We start from the raw sequence: 26,712 nt of genomic DNA, 5'->3' as shown, positions 1-26,712 counted from the left end.
TCACCAAAATACCTTTTGATTTGATTAATACCTTTCATGACAGATTATTTTTTTTTTATACTTACAAATACGATGAATAGAGATTAGGTCAATGGATTTCCACTGCTGAAGAACCAAATATTTTGTCTGGGAAAGACAATGTATTTGCTATTCAAGAAATACAGTTCGAAAAACTTGTGTGTGAAAATTCAAGCTCAAGACAAAATGCGGAAGGTTAAATTTTGCCAACACGGCTGAGTGAAGAATAGAAAAAAGGTGGAGCGCACTGTAACATACATACCATCAAGTAGACAAACATATGAAACGAATGCTTACTTAATTTGATTCAAGGTGGAAATAAAAGAATCGAGGTTGTACTCGTTTTCGTAATTTTCTTCGCTCCACAACTCGGGTAAAGATTCCAATGCCACACGGAAGCCAGCCGGAAGACCGGAGGCATTTTCAGGCTCATTAGTCGAAGACCGTTTATTACTCTTGGACGATTTGCCATCATCCAGTGTGAAAATATCAAGTAACTAAAAAGGCGTAAAAACGGATTTAGAGGCAATATATCAAACAAAATCGGGCGTCGCTTCATTACCTGTTCTGTTCCCATTGACTGAAGACTCGCATTTTCCGTGCTGATGATGGTATTGGCGGTCTGTAATTTGAACTTCTGCAATCTATAGAAAACATACAAAAGAGTATGTTACTCCAATAATCAGAAAAATAAAGCAGTGTTCGCTTACCCCATGATTTTTTCTTCAAGAGTTCCTCTGGTGATGAGACGGTAGACGTTGACCACTTTCTTTTGACCGATTCTGTGCGCACGATCCATGGCTTGGAGATCCTTCATAGGATTCCAGTCGTGTTCGACAAAAATTACTGTGTCGGCTCCTGTGAGATTAAGACCTAATCCACCGACTTGAGTAGTCAGTAGAAGTACATCGATGGAAGGATCTTCGTTGAAACGTTTGACTACTCCTTGTCGGGAACCTAAAATAGCGAACATTCTCTAAATTAAAAAACCTGCAGAGAAAAATGTAAAACCTTATTAATTTTACCGGCAGCAATGCTTCCGTCTAGACGAAGGTAAGACACAGTTTTCATGTGAGTTTTGAGTAAGTCGTTCTCAATTATGTCAATCATCGACCGGAGTTGACAGAAAATCAGCGCTCTGTGAATGGAAACCACACTGCCACCCGTGTCGGAAGAATCGATAGATCCGTTTGCAGTATCCAAACCAATGCCACAGTCAAGCAACAGTTGTTTCAAAGCCAATAGTTTGCTAGCGTGTTGCAAATCAGAGAGATTGCTTTTTTGATCCTTAAGATGCTGCTGGAAAACTTCAAACTGTGGGTGTTGGGGTGTTAGAACAAGCTTGGGATGGTTGCAAACTTTGCGAAGGTATTGCAGCGCCTGAGAATTATTAAAATAATTAAATAAAAAATGAAAAAATTACAAAGGACTTAAGATGAGTAGAACCAGACCTGGAAAATATGCGCGTGTGCAGGAGAGGAAGCTGAAGCCTGGCTTGTCTGATTGAGTTCTGCATGTTTCTTTGAGAAATCTTCATATAGTTTTACTTGCAATGGACTTAAATCGCAGTAGTAATCTTGAGTAATTTTGGGAGGGAGATCCTTGAGTACGTCTTCTTTCATTCGTCTGAGAAGGAACGGCAGTGTCTGGCGATGGAGTGATTCCATGGCTAGCACTCCATTCTCTTGTTCTTTCGAAGACGCTTTAGCATCGCGACTAGCCAAGATCGGTTTACTATAACGAGCCTAATTTTCCCAAAAAATATAAAATTTTTAAATAGTTCTATAGCGCAAATAATATATTAAACAAACCTGAAACTGTTTTTCACTTCCAAGGAAACCAGGAATCAAGAAGTCAAAGAGAGACCAAAGTTCGAGAACATTGTTCTGGATTGGTGTACCCGATAGTATCAATCGATGATTCGCAATCAATTGTTTGATGGCCTTTGACAATTTGGTTTTCCCGTTCTTTATGACGTGCCCTTCATCTAAAACGCAGAAATTCCAACGTACAGAACTGAAAAAGTCCAAGTCGTTTCGGACAATGTCATAAGAAGCGATGATGAGATTATGATGAACTGCTCTACTGCGGAGACGCATTCTTTCAGATGGGGGCCCAGTGTAGTGCAGCGGATTCAAAATGTCAGCTGAAACAAATTTCTCCACCTCGTCCATCCAATGGCCCGTTAGAGTAGGAGGGCAAATTACAATTGAAGGTAAACTCGCCGATGATGGGTTTTGAGTGAGTTCAAAGTCAGCCTTCCGTTGATGGTGATCAGAAGCAATGATGCAGATCGTTTGGAGAGTCTTGCCGAGTCCCATGTCGTCGCAAAGAATGCCATGTAACCCATATTTGTTTAGGAAAGCTAACCAATTTACACCATCCTGTTGGTAGGAGCGCAGCTCTGCATTTATGGTGATGGGAATCTAATTTGCAATGTTTTTTTATTAAAAATCAACCAACCCGAAGAAATCATATTGAGTAACTGTACCTTATAGTTCTCCAGTTTTTTGGGGTCAAATAATTGTTCGAGAAAGCGACGTTGTTGTACTTTCTTTTCTGCCAACTCTGGACTGAGAGCTGGTGGATCGGGAACGCCTCCTTCAAGAGGCATGAGTCTAATCAAAGTCGCAAATGATTGAGTTGCCACCAATCTGACGGACTGGTTAGTATCGCTCATTCGACCGAGGACAGGAATGACCAAGAGGACGATGAAAGGAATTATGTTCATGCCCATTTGTTCAACCAAACAGGCCACGGCTTCGATTGCTCCCTCCCGCATTCGTTCACGATCAATCGCTCCAAGCATAGGTATAACTTTCTCAACCACAACTGTGAGAACACGGTCGCCATCAACGGCTCCAAGTGCAGCTAGTCCTCGACTTGCCATATGTCTCACTGCCCTTAACTGATGTTCTAAAAGATCACAAAATGTTGGCAGCAATTCCAAAATTTGAGCATGTAGGGAAGAATGAAGGGAAGACGCTATGACTTCTAGGATCTGCAAGCACTGGATTAAATCTTCCGCTTTCGAGATTCTAAAAAAGAAATACAAGAGAAATATTAGATCGAGATTATGCTATGCTAAAAAAAATCAACAAATACCCGACAGCATCGTTTTCAGAATGACTTTCAATAGTTTGAATGCTCATTATGGAGTCCCAAAGATATGGCACTTTCTTTGTCATATCTGGACCGAAGTAGGAAGCCAAAGACTTTAATGCGTGTGTAGCTCCTCGTCGTTGGATTTCTATGGCACGGGTGCCAGCTGGGTCACTATCCACTTGGGTTCGTTTTCCTCCGGCAGTTTTCTCAGCTAATCGCTGTTGTTGCATCAACATTAAGATTCCGTCCAAATCATCTGGACTTACTTTTGGCGTCAGTTCGGTATCAGCACAAAGGAAAATGCAAATGTTCTTCAAAATTTTGACATTGGGACTGGGGGTTCGTGCCTGGCAGAGTTCTAATAAGCGTGCCAGTGTTTGCGCGGAAGATTTCTGTAGCTGTTCATTTTCCTCCATTTTGATTGAATCCATCAAAGGCTTAACGACGGGATTTACTGTGTTAACAGGTAGAACTCGGAAGCCGACCACGGCTCGCGCTAATGCCGATTGAGTAGTGTTGTTTAGACTACTTTGATCGATCGACACCTGAAAACAACATTTTGTTGTTATTAAACATTGAGGAATTCATCCATTTAAGAGGATCTAACCTGAAGGCTTCCACTCGCCAACGATTTTCTTCTGTCTTCCAGCATTTCAGTTATTTTACTCTTAAGTTTGGAACTAGTTAAGAGTTGAGTTGCGATTGGGCCAGCTAGTGATTGGATTTGTTCTATCGGTAAGAAATTAGCGTTGGCAGAGGGGAATACAGATTCTATGTCCACTTTATAATGCTACAACAGAAAAAGATAATATTAGACTTAATTAAAAATTGATGATTTCGTTAATACAACTATTACCCGAAGCGTTGCGATGAAGTCTTTGGTGTCGTGCAGCAGTCGAGCATAAGCGACGCCAATCTCATCGTAATACACGGTTTCAGTCAAGGTTACGTGAAGACGTTCTATCAAAACACTTGGCGGAGAAATTTCCGTGCACCTTTCACCCCAATCAGCCATAACCATTGCAACCGCTGTACGCTGGATGGCCGAACGGCTGTTCAAATGAACCAATAATAGTTTTGCGTAGCATTCAACTGGCGACTCCATGTCAGCTGAATAAGTCAATCCAGGCATCACCTGGACGAGGTATTTTGAGAGAAAGCCCAACATAGAAGCAGCCAAACAACGCGCTCGGATTACTGCCTTTTCACGTTGAAGTGGATTCTCATAAACATGGTCTGTTCCTGCGATGAAGTATTTTGTTTCGACTGGAGCTACTTCTCCAAGAGGTCCGCTGGTGCTCCGACGGCGACTTTCAATTGGTTCTTTACGAACGGGTGGAAATATTAGAATCGATGGGTCGAAAGGTAGGCGTGAAGGCTGCATCATTGTGCAAAGCCAAGGGGCCACGCAAGGGCAAGCAGCGGGAAGCAACACCTGAAGCGGAAGTCGTCTTATGAGCAGACCCCATAGCTCTTCAATGTGGTTGATGGTTTCTTGCTGGTGTTCAAGCATCGCACGCTGGAAAATATGGCGGAGGAGATCAGAAGCTAACCCATCCATCCATTCAGCAGTATGGGTTGGAATCAGTAATGTCTCTAGTGTCTTTAAAGTGGAACGTCGGACCTACAGAATCGAGAAAAAACATTTAAATTAAAAGTACACCAATTAAAATTTTATACACCATACATACTTTGGAAGAGGAGTGAGAAAGAAATGGCCATAATCTTGGAACTAAATCAACTAAAGGGAGATGCTGCAAACATGGGACTGTTTCCGAGCGGGCCATTAACGATGACAGAAGAGTGAGAATGCAGCTTGTCGATGCTGTCAACTCATCAAGTTCAAGTAGAGAGTCCCACAGCGTTTTGAGCAAATTGCCTATCTCATTCAGGTGCAAAAGATTGACTAGAGGGTCAGCCAGAGGTACTAAGGCTGCTGCAGCCACAGCGCTGACATCGTCGACTTCATCTTCGAGTCCTCGAAAGAGGCTGGGATACACCAACGGTAAGAGCTGTTGAGATAGGTCCTGCCGAGCCGCCATCAAATATTTCAAACCCAAAAGGCCGCCATGCCTTGTCTCCCATTCAGTTTGCTGAAGTAACTGAAGTAGAACAGCAACGACCGATTCAACCTGCTGAGGTTCCATCAACTTGGCTAACGAACCAAGTGCCTGTGCTGTTGTTTCCCGAACAGGCGCAATAACTTGGTCCGATATGAAGTCGCCAAAACGATCTAATGCCAAGACGCACAAGAGACGCAGAGCTGTATCTTCAAGCCAATTGCCATGAGCTACTTTCATTTCGGACATCGTCTGATGAACAGTTCGTCCTGCGCCACGACCATGTAGTTGAATTACTTCACGCAAAGCTGTACCCCCTCCATGCCGAACCTGATTTAAAATTTAAAAAAAAATGGATTTAAGTTCTTTGATGTTATATAAACATTATTTACCTCCCAACTAGGACTAAGAAGCTTAGTCACTAGAAGATCACAGAAGCTTTCAAAAGGCCAGTTTTGAGCAGTATCCGGCCATGTTCCAGCAGGATCGGGCACGCTGTCCACTATAATTTCTTCCTCCCTTTCTTTCTTAATTTTTTTACTACTAGAGGCTCCGTCAGATGGGCTCCCGTCGATTGACTTTTGTTTTCCTCCCTGTCGGGCTTTTCGTTTTGCTCTGTTTGCTTCTCTAGAACTGAGTTGCTTATTCAATCTTTCAGCTTCGTCATCTATTGGTGTGGCAGGTGAGATGTCTGAAACATTTACAGTTGGTTCTTGTTGTCCAGTTAAATCTTCAGCAGAGACAATTTCTCCAGTATCAATGCCTAATTTGGCTGCCAGCTCAAGACCAAGGCTGTCATTTAGTGCTTTACGCTGACGAGCTAACCTTTCTTTGGGATCAGCTGATGAAAAGTCATCATCATCAAATTCTTTGCCCTCTGATGCTGTTAAAAAATGACGGTTTGCTAAAACTGTGCCAATACTAAATGTGTTAAATTTCAGCTGGCTAAGTTTTCCACTTGGCAAGTTGGTGTCATTCTCACTTTTGACAATGAGTGGAAGAGGGTCCCATTGGGGAACATGAGAAATCACAGCATTAATGGCTTGAGAGGCAGCAATTCGAGTATCCCAAGAAGGACTCTTCAGATGTACAAATATTTTCTTGAGTAACAGAGGTAGCTCATGGGGATGTAAACGTTGAACTTCACCCAATTGTTGGGCAGCAGCTTTTCTAGTGACAGAAGATGATCCTGTATCTAGCAGTAGGAAAAGCCTGTCCAATCTAATTTCACAGAAACAAACAATAATAACATACCACCATGCTACAGTTATATTTGTTTTACCTTGTTTCCATTTTGCATCAGATCTTAGTAGCTTCTTTGGAATGATTAACAGTCACATAATGACATGACCCTATAACGAGAAACGATTAAAAAGTGAAGCAGATGTTTGATGTAATGAGACTTCCATCCAATGCACAAGTCTGATCTCGTTATAATTATACGGAGTTGTCAGTATCAGATTTTCTAAATTTGCAATTTATGGGGAAGACAAAATTCCCCTTCAGCCTGGATCGAAAGCTAAAAACAATCCCAAGCAATAAATACGATAAACATAGATCTTTTTCGATCTATTAATATGGCGTCTCTGCCCTTGTTTTATGTGTGCGCCCATCTCCGAGTTTCAATTTATACTAAGCGGGTACGACTAGGACGGGAAGGGAGACTAGCAATTCCAACTGCAGCTAAATAATAATTAAGGCCAGTAACACGTTCCCCATTTTCCATTAAATTTCCATTTTGAGCCTTAAACAACGACATCTACCGGGATCTTTATAGTCTGTCGCCAAAATTGCTCAATTGGCACGTAGTCTCTTATGCGGCATAAGAGACTACGCCCGGCGTACATGTTCTGGCGTATTACTACTTAAAAATACTAGCTAAAAAAATCGCTGTTTCTCTCAGGTTTCACGTGTCGTAAATGAGAAACCTAATAGGAGTCAAGTGTTTAATGGTGGTTGTTTCTAATAATTACTTTTGTTGAATCGTTTAATTTACGATATTAGCTAGCATCAATAAAAGAATGATGTATTGACTAAGCTCCTTATGACTATTCCTCATAGAATCTCCGTCTCCGCTGGATTATAACGTCTTTAATAACACTAATCAGAATCACACATGAATTAACAAGGTGTACACAACGAATATGAGATATAAACTATTAAGCTATTTTAAAGGCGATTAATCATACAGTGCGGGAGCTGGATATTGTATATAAAACAAGATATTTACTATGAAGACGATTGCAATAAAACATTACATGTGTGGGGTTGTTCGGTAAGTTTATTGGAGGTCCTACCTTCTATATTTTATGTCGCGGTTTATTGCAACACGATTCGTTTCTTGCAGGTTTCTAAGTCCTGTCTGATCTCGGCAGTCGGTTCTTGAACACTCAAGGGTTGCTTATATATAAACACACGTCATATGTATACGTTGCTCCAGCTGGTCACGAAGCACCAGCCCTAAAATCATTGAGTCATATAAATTGAGGTTATTACAGTTTTTGAAAAGAACCTATTAGCGAGGGGCGATTTAAATAATTCCTTAATTTATAATAATAACAGTAATTACATTTAACATTTTGCTTCAGTCGGTCTTTCTAATGTTTCAAATTTTGTCGTCTGATGCAATTACGAACTTAAACTTTTTAATATTGATTTCAAAATTGTCTTGTTTGAATTTTTCAAGTTTGATTTAAAGTCTGCCAAATTTGCTACCATTTTTTGTAATATACAATTACGCAATTGTAAATAGCAAGAAATAGTCCATTCGAACAGTAGCGAGCAAAAGGCGCAATTTCAATCAAATTTAACTTTGTGAATCGTTCATTCAATTAAAGAATTATTCCTAATTTTCTTTTGTTGTTCAAAAAATAAATCGCAAGAGCGGCAGTGGGGACGGACCTAAACCGCCCTTGCTTTTGACGTAGTTTTAAAGCAAAGCGATACAATAAAACATAAAAGTAATAATAAAAGAATCGTACTAACATTTAATAATTTTTTTTTCTCTATTTTTTTACTGCTTAGCCAACAACTATATCTACTGAGAAACTCGAGCGGGCAGGGGTCGTAATCTAAATATGGGAAATAACGACTAAATGGGTGGTCCTGCTGAGTCTCCGCTGGTGAGGGGCTGAAAGTTCTTTTGAAAAGTCAAAGTTTTTAATGCTTCAGAATCCACAGACAAGTCAATTCATTTGTACAGCAATTCTTTGAACCGCGCAATCGCCCTAATTGGGATAACGAGTCTGTTCTAACTTTAAATTGAGCAAGACGTTAGCTTTACTCCATGTCGTTACGAAGTGAGCCACAGTTATGCATTATATTATTAACATCAAATCAATAAAGGATTAAATTTTCGTCGCCACAAGTTACCACCGGCCGAGGAGATTTTTATATGAAAATAAAATGGAGAGAGCAGGCCTTTTTTAGTAGCAAGATAAATTAATCAGCAAGACGTTAGCACGTTGCCGGAGTCATTTCAATTAACAACATGTAAGAAATGACTTATTATTATCGAAGGTTTAACTTAAGCAAGCAACGTCGATAAATTATTTAAAGATTTAGATTTCAAAATAAAATTTAAATCAGTTTAATTTATTGTGCACCAAATACATCTGGCATTGTGCAAGTTTTGCAGACTACAAAACAATGACGTGCGTTAGAAGTTAGAACTTGGATTCAAAACGAGAATAATAATAACAATGCACGTTGCAAAATGCTATAAATGTAATTGATGGCTAGCGCTATGAGCCCTGTTTATAAAGATAAATAGTTGGATTTAGTGTTACTTACCTTTGAAATGATTCTGTAGTTAGGATAAATGAGCACCAGCAGATTCATTTTAAGATATTGTGTTGCAGTAAGATGGTTCTGGTTTCACACTTTCACAGTAGCTGTAACTATATGTTGGTGTTTTTTTTTACAGCATAGGCCAGTAACATTTAACAAAACACAACCAGAAGGTTCTGAGGAATTCCATCATTCAGAATCATGTTTGCCGTGGTGCGTGTAGCTTTATCCAATCAGCATGTAACCTCAAATTTCTCAGTGAGCCACAGCCCACAAGCAAGCAAACTAATAACAATGAGTACATGTTTTTTTTCAACTACTTAAATTTTTATCTTTTTTTAGAATTCCAGGTCAGAATTATAATAACTCTTACCTTGATTGGTTAAAAATTGTAATTATTCTGTGAAAGGGAAGAATAATGTTGAAGAATTACGTAAGTGTTTACAAAGTCAAAAGTTCTTATCATATGCACTTCTAATAGAGTTGAACTTTAGGATTTGAACAATGTGGTGCCATTTGAAATGTGCAATAGCCAATAGGGCAACTGGACTGGTCAAGAGCAACAAAAAAATTATTTAGTTGTGGGAACAACTGGTGCCGTTTGTATACGTTGGCGCTTTTAGTTTTTTTTTTTTTAATTGTTGGATCGATATTACGCGCTCTGATATGAATTGTGCCTCAAAAAGTATGTATGCGATGTGAAAAAAAAAACAACACAAAAGAAATAGCCATCCGAAAATGGGCGTGGGTATATTCCCACTGGTCCCTCGTACGAATTTGTGGGCGGGTGGAATCGGGGAAAGTCGAAGGGTTTAGTTAAATGTAACCTATGTCGAAACACTCCCACTCTGGGTTTATTACCGGTAGCTGAGCATGTTCATTGTCTTGAACTACGCTAGAATGTTAAAAGTTAGAATAAAGATCGCATTCTGCATATCACATTCTTCAGTCGATCGATCTATATTCAATTCATGTATATACTGCACATGTATATAAATTAGTAAAACATTTAACAAACAAGATCTACATGTTTGCAATTGTCTTGTGAAGGGCATGTCTCTAAGTAATGACAACAACATGTTTACCTTATAAATCTACGAAATAGAATTCCCAATTTAAGGTCGCTGCTATAAATGCCAGTTCACAGTCAGCACATTCGTCTAGTTACTTTCATTAAAGCCTTTCCCACTTGAAAGTAGCTGGCTGTATTGAAGTGTTGAAGGCCCTGCATGTTCAGAAAAAGAAATCAATACTTGAGCTAGTGACCTTAATTAATCCTCATTTTTTTTCTACTCGGGGGTCTATTCTGTACTTATCAGATTATGAACTGTAAGTCCATTAGATAATAGATTTCTATTCGAAACACTACGGCAAGCTATTTTTATTATTACGTTGTAAGTCAGATTCAATCTTGCCAACAGGGACAGCCGGATAGCGAAAACCGGCTATTAAGCCCCCCCCCCCCTTCCCTGGAGACTTAACATTTTCCATTAGCTCGAGGAAGAAAGGAATTGTTCAAAGCGGTTTACGTTATTAAAAATACCTGTAGAGGGAGTTGGTTAGATCCAGCCAGACTGCACTCCAGAGTGTAGATATTCTTGATGCCTAGATGCCGCCATCCCACTATCCTGGCAGTAGTTTCGCGATTCTTTTCGACTTCAAAACAACACTGGTTTGTGTCGAATAGCGGCGATTGGGCTTGCATTAATTGCACGAAAAACTGCATTGCCCCAACAGCGATACAGAATAGCACAAAAGAGAAAATAAAATAAAATAATTATTACAAGGAAATGGAGCAGAATTTTAATGTTAGTGCACGATAACAAAAGTATTGAAAACATTCGCGATTATCCTCCTTTCTTTTTGCATTTCTGTGTCAGCAATTTGAATTAGAAAACATTACTCTTTGTATCAAACTGAAAGAGAAAAGGCTACTGAAAAATTAAAATGAAATGTGCGGAAGCAACAATTTCTTTACATCCCGTACGAACGGGACTATTTCAAATTGCGTACGGATCGGATCGAAGACTAACCAACCCTATACTACGTCTAAACGAGCGTTATAATCTTGGCAATAAAAACAAATATAATAATATTCAGAAGATTAAGTCCATTTAAGAGCCAATTACGGGAATTACCGGTAAGGAGGTAGTGTCGTCATCATCACCATTTTCGTCTTTCAATTTTTTCATGGTAGGATGGTCACCTTGAGCATCTTTCTGTGACCAATCGTCTGGACACCAACTCTGCGAGCCTTTACATCCGTACACAAAGGCGTTGAAGCGACGGGAATGACCGTGCATATCACACAAAACGGCCGGTTTTGCATCCAGTATCCGACATATGAACTCGAGTAAACCCTGCCAAAATGGGCGTAATAACGACTTGAAGAAAACAACAACAACAAAAAAGCGACACTGAGCGATGAATACCTTGGCGTGATAAATGGTTGGATGGTGATGCAAACTGCGTGAATTTCACGCGACATGCAATAAAGAGAAAAATAAAATCGTTAAGAAAAAGTAGCATTCATCGTCGAAAATGGTTCACGAAAAGTAGAAAAAAAAAGTAACATACTTTGGCGTTAGCCAACGACGGTTTAAATCCTCGTTACTTAGTTCGGTCCGGCTACTGTTGAAAATAGAGAGAGAATGCCCATAATTATACGTGTGAAAAGGTGAATGCATTGGTATGGTGAATGATTGCTATATTTAAATAAATTAACTAATAAAGGTGAGCAAAACAAATTGGCTCTTGTACAGTTCACGTTTATCTAGTTAACATACCTTTGATTTTTTTTTGTGTCAACACCTGGACTATTTCTTTAAGCGTTGTTTAATCTCTACAATTTTGGTGTTCCCCATTCGCTTATTACATCATTCTGACACAGCAACATACAAATTTAACGGTTGCAGACCACGGTTTTATGTAGGTATTTTCGATAGGGGCCAGGATAAGTTGGTATTGCAAAAAATTCTTCCCACATAACAATACAGTACAAGAGGACAACGTGAAAATTCCTGGAATATCCTATCAAGTTTTTATTTGATATCATGGGAAAAGAGTTGAAAAAAAAAGTATCGACTTAACCTGAAATGTTATCGAGTCGCGCGACTGACTGAATAACAGTGTTAAAAACATGTGCGTGCTATTAGGGCGACCAAAAGCATAAGGCGCATAATTATTTTCTTCCGAACATACATAAGCCTTGCCCAAAATTATTAATGATTGAAATCGTCTTATTTTGTAGTTATTATTTGGTAGCAAAGCCCATCTTCTTTGACAAGACGAAAAGCATAATTTGTAATTTGCTTCCATCCAGATAGTCTTTGAATGGTTTCCGGAATTCGTCGCGGTTTTCCGTTTTGAACAGTGTATTCCCGCTATGTTATAGGTCGCTCGTCAGCAGCTGACCGCAATTTTAACACACTCATTTTTCCCCCCCCCCCCAAAGTTTCATAGCAGTCGGCGTTAATAGTTGTTGCTTCGGAAGTCATTGAGCTGTTTTCCTTTCTTCTGAACCCTCGTGAGCGTCCCTGAAAGGATAAATTGAAATAAACTCTTTCGTGTACAGTTAACACCCCACGGCTAGGTATTACTCGAGGGCCAATCAGCACCACTGAATCACTAGTCGTTCTCCCGATGAAAAAGAAAACCATAAAAATAGTGCGCTTCATATAAAAGTGAGAAGGAAGAGTCGTCTACGAGACAGTTCACGTTTAGGAGAGCCGAGAAAAACATTGAAAGTTGTGCTTCCGCAATCGAAATTCGCGACAGACAGAAATGACGGCGAGGATTTCATCTTGTATTCTACTCCTGAGTTTCTTTGCGTCCATAACCGGTAAGCTAATAATAATCCTTCTTGACGCATAGATAAATTATTATTTCTTCCGTGCATTAAATCCCAAGATGCGCAAGATTATGGCCCGCAGAAAAAGTTATTTTGGTGAGGAAAAAAAAATGTTTGGTTTGTACCAAGCTTTGGCTAGGGGGGCTTTAAAAACAATTTTGAGGTTTACAGCTAAGATGCTGATTGATGTTCAGTTTAATAACATGTTTTGACTGCGGGGTCTTGACGTGGGGAACCTAAAATAATACACTAGAATTAAGCCCTTGTACGATAGTGCTTGGAAGGCTCTGAAGAAACATTTCCCTTTGGAATTTTCAACTCAATTTCAAGCCTTTCCTGTGTTGCGTGCCAATTTTTTGTTAACTACTGCAACTGTGATGGGGAAAAAATGCTTTACTATACTACATCGTAATTTATGTCGACCCTGGTGTTTCTAGAACTTTTTGCGGACAAGGTTAATCTTTTCGCATTGCATATTACATCCATCGCTGCACGTCAAGCGCTAAATTGTCACTTTTTCTCTGTTTGTTTTTTTGGCAGCGGGTCAACGCATTTCTACCGCGAAAATCGGCGACAACCGATACTTCATCTCTTGGCAGAATCCCTACGCACCTCGCCTCAACTTCCATCTAGCTTACCAGTAACATTCGCCTACCCGAACGACAGTCGTGATGATGATTTATGAAAATATTTATTTTTACAAGGTACTGTCGAACGATTGCTATGGAGCTAATTAGTTTGGAATCAGCCGAAGAAGCCCAACAGCTTGCCGATTACCTTCGCCCCGGTAAGCTTTAACGAATACCTGCTATTTATATATGATGTCCATAGAATTGGACAAATTGGCACCTTAGTCATGGCCATCCCTTTTGGCAAGATGCAAATTCGAAAATCTATTAGAAGCGCCCTAAACCAATTCCCCCTTATTTTACGAGTGTATAGGAGCCGCAGCAGCTGATTTTTGGACGTCGGGAAATACATTGGGAACTAGCACTTGGCTATGGCTGAGTAACGGATCTCCGTTTAACGGAACTTTTAACTACTGGCCCAACGGATTAGAACCTAACCGGTGGGTTGCATTTATTTCTTTTCTGCTATTTCATTGATTACATGTATAAATGTTCCGTACAAGAACGAGAAGTTAACGTACTGTCCTGAGGTTATTCGTGGATGTTTTCACTAGAGAATCAATAATAACGACAAAATATTTTTACCCAAGGACCGATCGTTAACTTCCCTTTCTTTGTTGTACAAAAGAAACATTAGAGATGTAAAAAAAAACGTGACTGTTATTTTATTCACGCATTGATGAAACGGCTCATTTTTCACGCTGCATTTTAGATCAACCGATTCCAACTGTCTCCTAGTAACGGACCAGACACAAACTTGGCGAGCTGAAAACTGCGCCCAGAATAACCATTTCATTTGTGAGCAGACACGCTGCTACTTCTACAATTTCAATCCATTTGCCGCATTATCTACATCCCCTCAAGGCAACTCAGCTCGATAAAGCCGAAATTTATCAAGATTAAAAGAATTCATCGAGGTGTTAAGTATTAAACCGCACAAATTATGCATCATCATCGTCGTATGGCTTTGAATTAGTTAACATACGTTTGTTCATTCCGAATTTTACCTTTTTGGGTCATTGGTTTCTTAAATTATGGTTCTCTCAACTGGTTGGTTAACTTAATTGAATACATTTTTAAAATAATTAAAATTAGTGCACATTATTTTGCAATAATTTTGTCCTATAAGAGATGCTTTCCGCCAGCCTTTGGCGATTGGGCAAGCGGGCGACTTAGGTAGAATTAAATAGGTTAATAATGAAAGATTTGGAACGTACCATCCATGCACCGTCCCGTCGACATTCAACATTGGCAGAATAAAAAGTGGATGATGCCTTTCATCAGACTGTGTCATATCCTGAAGAGCGGTGACGACAAGGCCCCTCATGGACCAGGAAGAATTCGATTCGCAAGGATGGACTCGAGACATAAAAACGCAACAGGACTGGGCCGACAAGCATCCGCAGTCATCGCAAACACAAGGAGCGAGACAGTTAAAAGACAAAGGTTACCATATGCGTCAGAAACAAAAGCATTCAAATAAGGTGAACATTTGTAGTGTCTCCTTCGCTATTACCTTCGCATCTCCATCATAATCGATGAGTAACAATGGAACTGGATTTCCACAAGGGGATCGGCAAAGAGTCGATATTCGTAACCGATCCATGCTATAGGATGGATATCCGATAGGAAATGGTGTCCTTAACCAGGTAACTACATCTGTCTGTAAAAGAAAGCAAATTTGAGTACATTTGAATAGCAAATATTAAATTTAACCTCACCATTAATTGGCTGTAAGTATACGGATAGTGATAAGCAATGTACAAAACGTCATTGTCGTACGGAACGGTCACACTGAAAACAAAATTTTTGAATAAATCGATGAATAAAACGTTAAGGGACGATAACAATTTCTACGTGAAGGAAAGACTCCAGTAAGATGTTTGTTCGGCATTTGATTGTCGGAAGCCGTTGCGGTAATAACACATGGACGTGCCACTGCGCTCCCAAACCGGCTGGGTACGTGTTACCATATACCGTTTCACAGAGAACATCAAGGGTTGCATGCCTAATCCCATGTCAAATAAAAGGATTGCAAATAAAGGGATACATCAATGTCACGAAAAAACAATGAGAAACACAGAACATCAAAGAAAGTCAAATTAAATATTATTTAACCTTGATGAAAGAGCGTTCGCTGCTTCTCCAAATTAATTACGTTGAAAGTGTAAGATTTTGATGAACACACTCCTTCGCCAGAAATACGAAAGTAAAACCATTGTTGACGACCAAACGAGTTGACGTCGGCATTCAGTATTAAATCGTATTCATGGCTTCCAATCTAACAGATAAAACATTTAACTTTAACATGGATGCCTTAAAAATAGTAATTACTCTGATGGGACGTTTTAGACTGTCATACCCTGATAGCACGACGTAGATTGCCGCTTTCGAAGCGTGATTCGAATTCCAGTGGAGCATTGGGTTGACTAATGCGATGTTTTGATGCGGCTTCAAAATCTTCCATGCGGATAGATTGAGTCTGTTCTGCATCCAATAACAAAGAGTCAAGGTCGTAAACGACTTCTGGTCGATACGAATTTGGATTTAAAACCATATTCAATGATTTGAACAGTTTACTCCTAAAACATTCAAGGAAAATTGTTACTTTTAAACATCAATTTAGATTAATAAGGAAGTAATTCGTGTACCTGCAGACGTTGCGGTCTTTGATATAGAAGGGCTCTCTACCTGAGCTGCCACTCGAATTGCTCCAATCCGGACAAGGAATAAGACGAAACCCATGGATGGATTTCGTTCGACGCGCAAAAAATTCATAAATTTGCTGGCGATTCAAATTTGGTGGTACAATCTTAGATATGTTTCTAAGTTCGTCTTCCTCATATTGATCGGATTTCAGATCGAAATGTCGTCGGTATTGCTCTAGTTCTTCGGCACTTCGGTACGGATTAGTCGGCGGTGAGAATTTCTTTGACTTCTTTTTTGTCCCACTACAAAACGACCAGTTACGAGAACCAGGAAGTGAACCGTCTCCTATTTCTTCCTCTTCCTCACTTTCTTCACTCGAGTCGGACGTCGCGCCATTACCTAATTTAAAAGAAAAAGATGATTCATGAAAACCGAAATCAAAAATAGTGAAATGTTGTACGGCGATGGGGTTGAGTGACATGGGGTGGGAATTGGGACAGGCGGAAGATATGAAAATGATGAACCTAAAGATCCGGAAGAGATGGATTCAAATGGCAGGTAACGGAAGGCAGAATGTGTGCCGTTAGTTACAGGCAGATCATGAAGTGGAACACATCTAAGAATAGTCTGCCCGATTTTGTGGATGAGGGTATCGCGAGCTTTTTCATTTGGTAACGCCAGCAAGAACGCGTGCAAGCGCTCTACGACTTTGGCTTCAATTATTACTTGGCGTCCTTCTTCTGAAATGTCAAAACAATGCCAACGACAATATCGTCCGCTCTAATCACAATAAGAAGAAATTATTTAAAAATCGTGATTACTATGTCGCGCAAGGCTCGATAAAATGGAAGCAGCACACTTGTGCTGCTTCAGTGTAAGTTTCCGGTTTCCTTCCTTTGACTCGAGCAACTTGAGCACATCGAGGACGAGTCGGTTTGCCTCGACCGTTTGGCAAACGGTCAATGTATTCGTCTCTGCCAAGGCAAGAAAAAAAAGTCAAGAATAGTAACAGAAAATACTTTGAGCTGTCGTTCTTGTCTGTTATCATATGATTTTTTTAGTTTATCCAAGTTTTGAAAATCTACGTGCGCATTTGAGAGTGCGAGAGGCCGAGAAATGTTGGCAAACCTGCAACGAAAGATACACGCATGACACTGGTGCTCAAAGGGTTATAATTCTTACTATTCTTAAAAATGTGATTGAGTATGTCCAACGCTAGAAAGCGTTGTTCTGTTAGTACAACAATCTCCAACTCGAAAGCCAGTTCGATTAGTACAGGCCATAGAAGTAACGTAGGGCTCACCACACTCGAAAAAGGAGCATCTGTATTTTAAATGCTTTTGTTTGTTATCATTGGTCACCTTGGATTTAGTGTTATGATGACATAATGGGTTTGAGTATAAAACATACCTTTTTTGTTAGCAGATTGTGCTTCAAAGATAGATTGGGCAATGTAAAGTATATCACCCCGGGTTTGATTATTCCGTGTTATCTACCAGTACAAAAGACATCATTGTTACACAGGGCAAAAAGACCAAATTTCGTAAACACATAAATCAAGATGTAGAATTTCGGGAACCATCCGACACTAAACCCAGTAAAAGAAATATGCGGCATAAATTCGAGGTTGACTTAGCCCATAGAAAAAAATTTAACATCATAAAATTTGTAATCAAAAGTCTTTAAACTATCGCGAAATCAGAAAGCACTTGCCGCCTGCTGGAAAGAATCAAACTACTCTTGGCATTTTGCCTAGACTTTTTTGGCTTCCGTTTACTGTTTTCTTTACGACGTAATAGACAAACATATCGCGTAATGATTTAAACTGGTTAAATTTTAAATATATGAAAGTAAATTCAGCTGTCATACCTTAAGAAGATTCACCAACTTCGAAAAAGCTACAGAACTGTATAGCTTTTCCAAAAAACGTTGCAAGTGTTTCGCATCTAAAAATAAATGTTTACATTGTATGCCCACTTGTTAATGTTGCACGGTGATATTACGTAAAAAACGTGTTTTGAGCATAAAGGACATAAAAACGATATTGTTGAATGAATAGCAATTATCGGCTGTTGAGATAAGAACACAAGATTACCTTTAAAACCGCGAAGAAGATTCCTCGTTCGACGAGTCAACGCTGCGATCGCCTCTGAATCTTCAGCGATCGAGTTCCATTCACCGAGGATTTCTTGTTCCACTTCTTCTTCCACCATTACATTCAGGCTTTTCTGTTAATATTTCTTCTGTGTTGTACTCTGGAAACTTAACTGATTGAAAACCAGTCTGTTCCAGCGAATTATGTTCAACCTTCAGGATGCACTTTCACTGATAATCAAGAGAGTTGTAGAAACGAGTTCACACGAAAAACAAAAACAAAACATTGAGCCGGTACGAGCCCAAACAGGGGCCACCTATTGATGCAAATGCACACCTGGTATACAATAAAATGAATTCGTAATGAGCGAGCGAGTCGTCTTTGCTGAAATTTGACATCGCCGAAAGGACAGAAGAAAATACCTGCAGCGTCGCCTGAGGCTCCTTAGTTGTCATCGCCCCAATACCTTCAGTGCGAGTGTGTCGTGAGTTGTTAAAGTTGGTAAAGTTTCACTTTATTCACCGACATAAAAATAGTATTTTAAAAGTTGGACACGATCACGTGTTTTACATACCTTTAACAATATCGACCACTCAAATAACTTGAAGCAGAATGTCTGCCAAAGACCAAATGAGGGCTATGTTAGATCAGTTGATGGGAACAACAAGAGATGGTAACAGAATAAATTATTTGCAGCATTGGAAAGATTCCATAAATTTTTTTTCTTATGTGTTAGGTGAGAGTTCTCGATACAACGTCAAGTTTTCCGATCCTAAAGTCTGCAAGAGTTTTCTGCTGGGATGCTGCCCTCATGAGATCTTGGCCTCAACTGTAAGTATTTAAAGAGATACTTCTCTTGATCCCTCAAACCTTCATTTATTTGAGAAAAAAAAGCAACTCCTTGGTTGTATTGCTTGTAAAAGATTGTGCCTGAAAAGAATACTCCTTTCTGATCTTGCTTTGCAAATTTGTGTTGCAAATACTTGAACTGTTACCCATTATGCACTCGTTTGCTAAATCAAGATCAGTTAGTCAGTTTCTCGAGACACAGGGGACCATTAAACAAGGGGACGTGACTTTTTAACTGATATTTCTATGTTTTTGCGTGGTGCAGTGATGTTATAATGGGGTATCAGCTACAGATTACTCATCGCTTTCTCAGTACCACATTACACCTCAAGTGGCCGTAAGTAAGACTCATGGCAGTGGTGCGTTGCCAACCTCCTTTGTACCTTATAAGAACAATCCAACAGCTACTTTTAATCAGCCAAAAAGTACAGTGGCTAGAATTTCCTGTCCCTAGTAAACATATTTAACTGTTGGTATATCAACAATATATGGCTGGCTATAGTGTCCATGCTGAGCCAACTCAAGTGAAAAAGGGCGGTTGGGTAAGTGTGAATCCACGAATCCTCTTCATTTACAACGGCTATCATTTTTGTTGTCTGGTTGGCGAGTCTCACGTCAGCCAAGCTCCGCCATTCGTGATCTCTATTCGTATTTTTTAACTTACGATTCTTAGCGGATGGACATTGGAGAATGCGTAAACATTCACGATTTGGCTCTACGTGCCGACTACGAAAAGGCCAGCGAAACCAAGGATTATGGCTATCAAGTCGATGTGAGTTGAACAACTAATTTAACTAGCCCAATTACGTTTTAAAAAAAATTTAATTTTTTCTCTCCTTTTAAGGCCATGGATCATTTGACCACTTTTGTTGGTGAATGCGACCGGAAGACAGAAGCTGCCAAAAAACGGCTGGCTGAAACCCAAGAAGAATTGTCTGCTGAAGTGGCCGCCAAAGCCCAAAAGGTTCGTTCGAGTATCCTAGATAAACATCCTTTCACAAAAATGTATTCAGCCGAACTCTTGCATGGCAACTTAGGTTCATCTTCTAGCAGAACAGATCGGTCAAAAGTTGGCGAAGGCGGAACAATTGGGCGCTGAAGGGTTCGTCGATGAATCGATGAAGATGATGGAAGAGGTATACAGTAATGTCATTCATGTCGTTTTTTCTGGATGAGTTCCATCCTTGTGCCGTCAAGGTTGAGGAATTCCGCAAAAAGAAGGCAACAGCTGAGCAAGAATATCGAAACGCCATGCCGGCCTCATCGTACCAACAACAAAAACTACGCGTCTGCGAAGTTTGCTCCGCGTACCTCGGCATTCACGATAACGACCGACGTTTGGCAGATCATTTTGGTGGAAAACTTCACCTCGGCTTCATTAAAATTCGTGAGAAATTGGCTGAACTTCAGGTAGAAGATAGCGAAGACTATTGTCTTTTTTAAACTTTGAAGTAGTAAATTTTTAACGACTTGTTACAGGTCAAAGTGGAAGAAAGACGGCGTCAACGCCACACTCAGCCAGTGGCGGACGATCGAGAGAAACAAAGGGAACGACAACGTGAGCGTGAGAGAGAAGATCGCGAAAGGGAACGTGAGAGAGAAAGGGAAAGAGACCGACGGCGAGAGAGACGTCGTTCACGCGATAGATCACCGGAACGACCTCGTGACAGACGTCAGGATGGTAGAAACCGACCCCGTTCACCCGTGTCCCGCAATCACCGGCAACGCTCTTCCTCTCGAGACTCTGGCATCCACCCAGAAAATTATTAGCATCACACAATCAAGAGGTATTTTGACAAGAAACAATCCTGAACTCTCGCCCGTTGTCCATCCCTTGTTTTACTAAGTAATACACTTCTAATCTGAAACACTAGATGTTTAATGTTTAATTTAGCATTACAAATCAAAAGCGACATAACGCTAGTCAGGAGCGAAGTTACTAAACAATTTTAAAATCGTTGTTTAGATGTCCGTGTAATTTTACCAAAAGTGACTTCCAATACACACGACCAATTATATCAAATATAAATTACAGAGTTTCTTAAAATTGGGAAAAAAAAAGAATTTTCATCCGCATTATTGGAAGCGATGATGATTGAGTAGGAAAATACTATACTCACTTCCACATGTACACATTGACGTAGCTCACTCGATACGCCAAACAGCAGCAGGTCCCTGGTATATTGCAACTGCTCTTCACATTTGTAGAATCCGATGCTTCTTTCGTCATCATTTTGGCGCACGGTGGTACGTATGTAAGTGGAAGAGAGTATACATTATATTCGTTGGAAGATGAACATGCAAAACAACGAAAATTAAACGGAAATAATTTAAGAAATTTTTTAAAAAATTTGATTCCCACAGATTACAATGGCAATATAAAGCAGCATAAACTTCCTCCCTTTTTAAGACTCTTGGGCGTTCCGGTTACTGATGCAATGAAAAGTGGTAATCCGGATGGCTCGAAGATGTCCCTTGGAAGAGACACACTTACTGAAGCGCATCTCTTTTAATTCTTTGCAAGCCGATAGAGATGGCATGTAATTAAAAAAGCAGCAGTGGTAAATGTGTTTCTTTAAACGGTGTTACCAATTTCCTGGGAACGTGTGTAACAGAAATAAGCGACGAAAAACTACGGATAAAACAGCAAGAAAAAACCAGGACAAATAGGGCAAAAGAGAAATCAAAGTGTGCGTGTTAAAATTCCCAGCGAGTGGCCAGCTCAGAATCGCGACTTCCGACTGTGAATACACCGTTCTTGTCGGCCATTAGGTACGCACCGTCGCCACTTTTGATACACAATTTGGAAGGCTCACGCAGCTCCAGATAGAAACCCTCTGGAGTGTCTCCATCAGCCGTAATTCCGTCGGAGCTTACTGTCCAGTAACGACCGCTCTGACCTATTTTACCCAAAAAAGAAGAAAGATTTGAATACACAACAACCAGCCATCACTGGAATGACACTAGAAATAACTCTTTAATAATACCTTTAAAATAGACTAGACCCAATGGCCCGCGTTCAACTTGGATGGCTTCGTAGTTGGCTTTGTTGCATTCCAATTTACAATTTGAGCCGCTCTTGTAGCCAACAAAACCTTGTTCAGATTTCAATACCAGCATGGGTCTAAAAGATCAATAACAATCGTTCGTCAGCTGTCTGGGTCAAGATTTAGGTCTTTCAGAGTGTCTTGTAACAGTAATGGTTTCAAACCTGTTGATTAAATAGAAGAAGAATTTGCTGGATTCATCGATCGAATCGGTGTTGGCAAACAGATGTCCAGACTTTTTAGTGCCGACAAACTTGCCGTTGTTGGCGCGGAACCCAATCGATCCGTCCTGCTGCCATTCCATTTGAAACAGGGCGTTCGAACTCCTACGAAGAAAAACTATTAGTTGCCCACACTTGGTTACCCACAATACACTCGTTCAATTAATACTTTTTGGCTGAAGATGCTTGGATGCCCCCAGCAGTCTCCAAAGTCCAATAGCGGTCACCCATCGTTCGGATGTACCAGCGTCCAGTAGAAACATCGAACTCGAGTTGAAAAGTTTCATGGTCGGAGATTTCATCCTGGTTAGCCGTGACATCGACACCTAAATAAAGATTTTTTCGTTGTTGTTGTTAAATACGTACTTCAATTACAGTAATGTGCATGTGGAACGTGATGGTGTGTGTGTAAGCACAACGTGGAAATCGTTCGTGACCGTCAAATGTACTCGAAAGGCTAATCCAGTCACGTATTGTGGTTGGGGTTTCTTTCCTGGTTTGTTTATCTTTTTATTTTTTATATGTTCCCTTAGACAATCCGAAAAGATCTACCCACAATACAAGTCCGTCCGTCCGGGCTAAAGAATAGTCACGCCAGTCGCGTTCACACGGCCATTAATCCGGCTTGTACGATTGGATCACAATCTCTCATGGTACGATTCCAACAATGTGAATTCTATAAACTTGCAACTACTATTACGATAAATATCTATTCAGTAAAATTAAACGTACATTTCACAACCGCCGAGTCGTAAGTCGAGGAGTCTAAAAGAAAAATTCTCAGTTGGACAAAAGATTGCCTCTGGGCTGTTGCTGACGAGGGAAAAGCAGTTGAAAGAGAGGGGGAGGAGGGAACGCCATGACGCAGAGGGAGGGTGGACGATGGATCAATACGAAACGCGGAAGCGCCGAGAATCGATCCGGAATAAATGTCTTTACCTTCTTGCATCTGTCAGCCGACATTTGCCAACACGTGCACTCCCTGTCAGACGCCCACTATTGATTAGTCTGGGGGAAAATACAAAATCTCGAGTGCGACTAGCCCTTGACGGATGGCCTCTTGAACCCGGGTTGGTTAATGGTTATGGTCCTACGGACCCAAGTCAAAAAGAGAAACAGACACATCCTTTTTTTCATGTTTTTCTTTTCAGAAAAAAAAAATACAAAAATAAGGTACGTCTGGTATTCCCATTTCTTTCCCACCCCATGAGGGCCCATATTACTCGCATTCTAAAAAAAAGCCGAAATCCTGTCTCATATCGCCTATCGAAATCAAATGTGAGGAATGAAGTGCATCTTTAAAATGTTATATTACCTTGTTTGACGGATACGTAACGGCTATTCATCATAGAGACGAAAACAGCCTGAGCCAGTGAGTCTTCAAGCGTAAACAGTTCGTCCTTGGTCACCGAAGTTGAACGTGTCCTCAAGACAGCCTGTCAAAACAAACCAGACAAGAGAAGAACACCATGAAACACTTGCCATTTTTTTTCCTTTTCAAAACCAAAAATAAAACATCAGATATTGTTCATTATTATGTCTAGAAATTGATCGTGCATAGCATTTTGCCCTGATTTTTGTTTTCCCCTGGAAACAACAATATATCCCACAATGCAAAACAGTAGAACAATAACCTCCTACAGCGACTACATCTCCTTTCCTGACCGAGAAAACCAATCAACCTTTTAGCCGAGTTGGGCAAGAGACGAGCGCACGCAAACCCATTCTTTTTTTCTTTCCACCAGTGAGTTTCTTTCCCCAATCTCGTAAAATGATGGGGGGAAGAACGAGGAGGAGGAAAGAGGAGGGGTGAAACGGGACTCATGAGAAGAAAAATCGATAACGTTAAAATAGATGTGAGCAGCACAAACCTTGGAACCGAGGGGGGCCAAGTAAAGTCCCTGTGTATCGCGCAGAGCCAGGGCTCCGGCGTGGTATTCCAGTGAAAAGAGGCAAGTCGGGTTGCATTGTTCCAGGAGTCGGCCATCTCGCGACAAATAACGGTTGTTGGCTGTGTGGATGGCGTAGAGACGCGAGTCGTCGCGGAATTCGAGCGTAAAAAGCGTCGTCGAACCCCATGGAATGTTGGCGTTGACGTGAATTTCATCTCCTTGCTCACTCAAGTGCGCGAATCGTCTTCGACCCATTGAACGCAGGTTGACTTGAGGTCGAGCTGCCAAGTGGACGAACCTATTGACCCAATTGAAAAAAGGCGAAAACAATCAGTTAGATCCAACACAAAGAGTTCATGAAGCCATAAATTATAGCACCACGAGTTAATAACTGGCACACGAGTCGTAAACGAATAGAGTGTTAGTATGATGACCGTCATTACCATAGTTCATTCTCAGTTGGGGTCTTGGCCGAACAGACCAGCTTGTCGGCGGAGGCGCCTAGAAAGTATCCGCGTTCCGGGTGCCGAAAGGCCCACTTACCGGCAGCCGATTCGGGAACAATGATCTCAAAACGCGCTCCGTTGTCCTTTTCTTCGGCATCACAAGTTACATTACCAAACTGGGTAGACGCAAGAAGAACAATATTAAAAACCGGTCGAACAGGTGACGGTTGGCGAGGGAAAAAAGAAAGAAAAATAGAGGACAATCACCTGGTCGACGGAGAGATACTTGTCCAGATGCGATTTCAAGCAGACGGCGTCGGTGCTGTCGCCGAAGGCTTCCAGAGTCCACAGCTGCTTCTTCTTCAGCAACAACCCGTTGGCATTCACCTAGAAAACGAGTCGTACAAGTTCATTACACACGCAAGTCCTGAACTAATTAACTAATTTATTATTTTCTTTGTTACTTTAAATCCAAAAGTTTCGGCTGTCAGGTATTTCAAACGTGAATTGACAAGCCCAACCATCCATGTCGTCAGAGGTTTGTCACTTGGATTCACATCACCGTTGGAATGGCCGTTCTGACCCGTCATTTTCTGTTGTTGTCGAGTTTTTTTTTTAATATTCCGGATCTATGTGAAGTTCACACTGCAACAAAAAAAAAAAGGGAAAAATGATAAAAACGGATATAAGGAACGCGTGTAGAGTAATGAGGCTTTGTCGACACCACATGTTCTCCAGACCCATAATTCCAACCAGTCACCCAGGCTAGTTTTTTTTTATTATTTTTCTCTCTTTTTAAAAAAAGGAACCAAACTCATGCCCGAGGGTTCACGTGTTCACAGCTGTCACTTCACCCTCTCTCGCTTTTAAACTTTATCCCATGTTTTAACTTGATATCGGATTTTAACCCAAGAAACCACATCCAACATCCGTTTTCTCAAGCATATCGCAAAACCCCTTTTTCTAAGTAGTTCAATCTGATAAGAATATAAAGAGGGTAACAAATAAGTCAAAATCCACCCACTATGTGTTGCATGTTTTTTCAAATACAATAAAAAAAAACCCAGCCAAAGCCTTTGGGAGGGAGAAAGAAACGACCAACCACCAGAGTTTCCGGTGGTTTCTCGTTACACACGATGCACTCACACGAGATGTCAATCCAAAAATTTCTCATTTCTCATTTGATGAGGGTCACGGTCGTGTTGAATTTGGTAGTATGGGGTGGAGGGGGGAAAAAGGGACTATGGCAATCATCAGGGCAGTAGCAATAACACGTGCACGGACAATCAGCCATGACGCTGAGAATCCAACCCCGCAGACTAGAGACGATCGATTTCCGTGCACGTTGCGAAAAACCCAAAAAAATGCATGCATGCTCTCAGTCGTCTCACATTCGTAAAGCCCCGTTATGATTACCTTTTCAAAGTAGACCAGATCTTGAATAAATCAGAATGATGGATTCGACACACACTGATGGTACACCAAAATTCGCACAAAAGAGAACAAGACAGAAACCTCACTCGGGCACCCGCAACGTTGTGGGAGGGAAATTTCGGTGATTTTTTTAAATAAAAATGAGGAAAAAGAGAACGTGGTAACGACAGTCACCACTTGTGTCGACGTCGGGGACTCGAATGAACTGCAGAAGACTCAACACTGCTGTAAGAGGGCTCTTATGGCGGTCGACGACCAATGGGAGGCGTTGCTACTTTTCTCTCCCGGCCAATGGATGCCCTCGTATCTTTTACCCCACATTTTTTTTGTTTTTTCGTTTTTCTTTTTTGCATATTATAAGAAAAACTTGTAACGCAAGTCAAATGATCGGCACATGTGCCCTGAAGCTACGCCGCTGGATATAATTTTCTTGTTGTTGACATGTCTGTCGAGAGACAAACAGATTAGAAGAATCTACAAAGTAGTATAATCACAACTATTTACAATCATCTATTGAGTTGATGTTTAATGGTGAACTGGTAAAATGTATAGTATACTCGTTTGATAAAAAGATGGCATTTTTTAATTTCCGGTTTTCACTCAGCAGTTTCTGAAAAAAGTTTAGAGT

At 40.6% G+C, this 26,712-nt stretch overlaps 5 protein-coding genes and 1 long non-coding RNA gene across 12 annotated transcripts; 3 read left to right on the top strand and 3 right to left on the bottom strand.

The window, feature by feature from the left end:
- Window positions 1–120: 120 nt before the first annotated feature.
- Window positions 121–7,667, bottom strand: LOC124192482 (TATA-binding protein-associated factor 172-like). Of its 2 annotated transcripts, XM_046585829.1 has the most exons (14): window positions 7,481–7,667; window positions 6,466–6,535; window positions 5,576–6,404; window positions 4,815–5,513; window positions 3,980–4,747; window positions 3,731–3,913; window positions 3,124–3,668; window positions 2,510–3,056; window positions 1,830–2,444; window positions 1,470–1,763; window positions 1,044–1,398; window positions 729–975; window positions 581–662; window positions 121–515 (listed from the first exon to the last, which is right to left on the bottom strand). In XM_046585829.1, exons 2-14 carry the CDS (start codon window positions 6,474–6,476, stop codon window positions 312–314), a joined length of 5,379 nt encoding a protein of 1,792 aa, XP_046441785.1. In that variant the 5' UTR covers window positions 6,477–6,535; window positions 7,481–7,667; the 3' UTR covers window positions 121–311. The 2 variants fall into 2 exon arrangements, with proteins under 2 accessions (XP_046441785.1, XP_046441784.1); XM_046585828.1 differs by lacking the exon at window positions 7,481–7,667 and having other exon boundaries at window positions 6,466–6,904.
- Window positions 7,668–8,783: 1,116 nt separating this feature from the next.
- On the top strand, window positions 8,784–9,985 carry LOC124192497. Of its 2 annotated transcripts, XR_006873727.1 has the most exons (3): window positions 8,806–9,042; window positions 9,109–9,405; window positions 9,467–9,985. It is a non-coding gene; the product is annotated as an uncharacterized LOC124192497 (long non-coding RNA). The 2 variants fall into 2 exon arrangements; XR_006873726.1 differs by having other exon boundaries at window positions 8,784–9,405.
- Window positions 9,917–18,500, bottom strand: LOC124192484 (cytosolic carboxypeptidase 4-like). 2 transcript variants are annotated; one of them, XM_046585835.1, is made up of 18 exons: window positions 18,196–18,482; window positions 17,970–18,046; window positions 17,511–17,592; window positions 17,283–17,423; window positions 16,922–17,074; window positions 16,625–16,840; window positions 16,103–16,499; window positions 15,814–16,033; window positions 15,570–15,732; window positions 15,309–15,459; window positions 15,173–15,245; window positions 14,968–15,114; window positions 14,669–14,835; window positions 11,550–11,603; window positions 11,405–11,438; window positions 11,111–11,332; window positions 10,516–10,692; window positions 9,917–10,197 (listed from the first exon to the last, which is right to left on the bottom strand). In XM_046585835.1, the coding sequence occupies exons 1-18, from the start codon at window positions 18,311–18,313 to the stop codon at window positions 10,120–10,122; spliced, it is 2,670 nt and encodes an 889-aa protein (XP_046441791.1). In that variant the 5' UTR covers window positions 18,314–18,482; the 3' UTR covers window positions 9,917–10,119. The 2 variants fall into 2 exon arrangements, with proteins under 2 accessions (XP_046441791.1, XP_046441792.1); XM_046585836.1 differs by lacking the exon at window positions 17,283–17,423 and having other exon boundaries at window positions 18,196–18,500.
- LOC124192494 lies at window positions 12,645–14,542 on the top strand. The gene is made up of 5 exons (XM_046585851.1): window positions 12,645–12,813; window positions 13,363–13,462; window positions 13,527–13,609; window positions 13,765–13,891; window positions 14,164–14,542. Exons 1-5 carry the CDS (start codon window positions 12,756–12,758, stop codon window positions 14,330–14,332), a joined length of 537 nt encoding a protein of 178 aa, XP_046441807.1. The 5' UTR covers window positions 12,645–12,755; the 3' UTR covers window positions 14,333–14,542.
- A 124-nt stretch (window positions 18,501–18,624) lies between the features above and the next one.
- Window positions 18,625–20,912, top strand: LOC124192491 (putative RNA-binding protein Luc7-like 1). 3 transcript variants are annotated; one of them, XM_046585848.1, is made up of 7 exons: window positions 18,625–18,868; window positions 18,932–19,026; window positions 19,718–19,816; window positions 19,889–20,008; window positions 20,082–20,180; window positions 20,242–20,454; window positions 20,524–20,912. In XM_046585848.1, the coding sequence occupies exons 1-7, from the start codon at window positions 18,808–18,810 to the stop codon at window positions 20,812–20,814; spliced, it is 978 nt and encodes a 325-aa protein (XP_046441804.1). In that variant the 5' UTR covers window positions 18,625–18,807; the 3' UTR covers window positions 20,815–20,912. The 3 variants fall into 3 exon arrangements, with proteins under 3 accessions (XP_046441804.1, XP_046441802.1, XP_046441803.1); XM_046585846.1 differs by having other exon boundaries at window positions 18,815–18,868; window positions 18,932–19,586; XM_046585847.1 differs by lacking the exon at window positions 18,625–18,868 and adding an exon at window positions 19,310–19,586 and having other exon boundaries at window positions 18,931–19,026.
- An 87-nt stretch (window positions 20,913–20,999) lies between these two features.
- Window positions 21,000–26,301, bottom strand: LOC124192487 (protein singed-like). Of its 2 annotated transcripts, none has more exons than XM_046585839.1 (10): window positions 26,067–26,301; window positions 25,115–25,295; window positions 24,918–25,037; window positions 24,648–24,826; window positions 24,184–24,502; window positions 23,628–23,748; window positions 22,482–22,638; window positions 22,256–22,417; window positions 22,032–22,168; window positions 21,000–21,944 (listed from the first exon to the last, which is right to left on the bottom strand). In XM_046585839.1, exons 2-10 carry the CDS (start codon window positions 25,238–25,240, stop codon window positions 21,742–21,744), a joined length of 1,524 nt encoding a protein of 507 aa, XP_046441795.1. In that variant the 5' UTR covers window positions 25,241–25,295; window positions 26,067–26,301; the 3' UTR covers window positions 21,000–21,741. The 2 variants fall into 2 exon arrangements, with proteins under 2 accessions (XP_046441795.1, XP_046441796.1); XM_046585840.1 differs by having other exon boundaries at window positions 25,115–25,297; window positions 26,070–26,301.
- Between the last annotated feature and the right edge of the window lie 411 nt (window positions 26,302–26,712).

This window comes from Daphnia pulex, chromosome 4 (assembly GCF_021134715.1).
Source record: "Daphnia pulex isolate KAP4 chromosome 4, ASM2113471v1".
Taxonomy (NCBI): Eukaryota; Metazoa; Arthropoda; class Branchiopoda; order Diplostraca; family Daphniidae; genus Daphnia; species Daphnia pulex.
The sequence above is the reverse complement of the archived record's forward strand: the minus strand, read 5'-3'. Positions and strand labels throughout refer to the sequence as shown.

What these genes read in the sequence shown, in the direction of transcription:
- LOC124192482 (XM_046585829.1), bottom strand. An exon ending in TTCTTAGTCCTAGTTGGGAG is followed by an intron (nt 5,514 to 5,575) that starts GTAAATAATGTT and finishes ATTTTAAATCAG; the next exon opens with GTTCGGCATGGAGGGGGTAC. An exon ending in GAAGTGAAAAACAGTTTCAG is followed by an intron (nt 1,764 to 1,829) that starts GTTTGTTTAATA and finishes TGGGAAAATTAG; the next exon opens with GCTCGTTATAGTAAACCGAT.
- LOC124192494 (XM_046585851.1), top strand. Translation starts at nt 12,756, where the DNA reads ATGACGGCGAGGATTTCATCTTGTATTCTACTCCTGAGTTTCTTTGCG. An exon ending in TGCCGATTACCTTCGCCCCG is followed by an intron (nt 13,610 to 13,764) that starts GTAAGCTTTAAC and finishes ACGAGTGTATAG; the next exon opens with GAGCCGCAGCAGCTGATTTT. An exon ending in AACGGATTAGAACCTAACCG is followed by an intron (nt 13,892 to 14,163) that starts GTGGGTTGCATT and finishes GCTGCATTTTAG; the next exon opens with ATCAACCGATTCCAACTGTC.
- LOC124192484 (XM_046585835.1), bottom strand. Translation starts at nt 18,313, where the DNA reads ATGGTGGAAGAAGAAGTGGAACAAGAAATCCTCGGTGAATGGAACTCG. An exon ending in AGTTGGTGAATCTTCTTAAG is followed by an intron (nt 17,593 to 17,969) that starts GTATGACAGCTG and finishes TTGTACTGGTAG; the next exon opens with ATAACACGGAATAATCAAAC. An exon ending in GACGGGACGGTGCATGGATG is followed by an intron (nt 11,604 to 14,668) that starts GTACGTTCCAAA and finishes TATTTTCAACAG; the next exon opens with TAGCCGGACCGAACTAAGTA.
- LOC124192491 (XM_046585848.1), top strand. Translation starts at nt 18,808, where the DNA reads ATGTCTGCCAAAGACCAAATGAGGGCTATGTTAGATCAGTTGATGGGA. An exon ending in ATGAGATCTTGGCCTCAACT is followed by an intron (nt 19,027 to 19,717) that starts GTAAGTATTTAA and finishes TACGATTCTTAG; the next exon opens with CGGATGGACATTGGAGAATG. An exon ending in AGAAATTGGCTGAACTTCAG is followed by an intron (nt 20,455 to 20,523) that starts GTAGAAGATAGC and finishes GACTTGTTACAG; the next exon opens with GTCAAAGTGGAAGAAAGACG.
- LOC124192487 (XM_046585839.1), bottom strand. Translation starts at nt 25,240, where the DNA reads ATGACGGGTCAGAACGGCCATTCCAACGGTGATGTGAATCCAAGTGAC. An exon ending in TGGCCCCCCTCGGTTCCAAG is followed by an intron (nt 23,749 to 24,183) that starts GTTTGTGCTGCT and finishes TTGTTTTGACAG; the next exon opens with GCTGTCTTGAGGACACGTTC. An exon ending in TTACGTATCCGTCAAACAAG is followed by an intron (nt 22,639 to 23,627) that starts GTAATATAACAT and finishes ATCTTTATTTAG; the next exon opens with GTGTCGATGTCACGGCTAAC.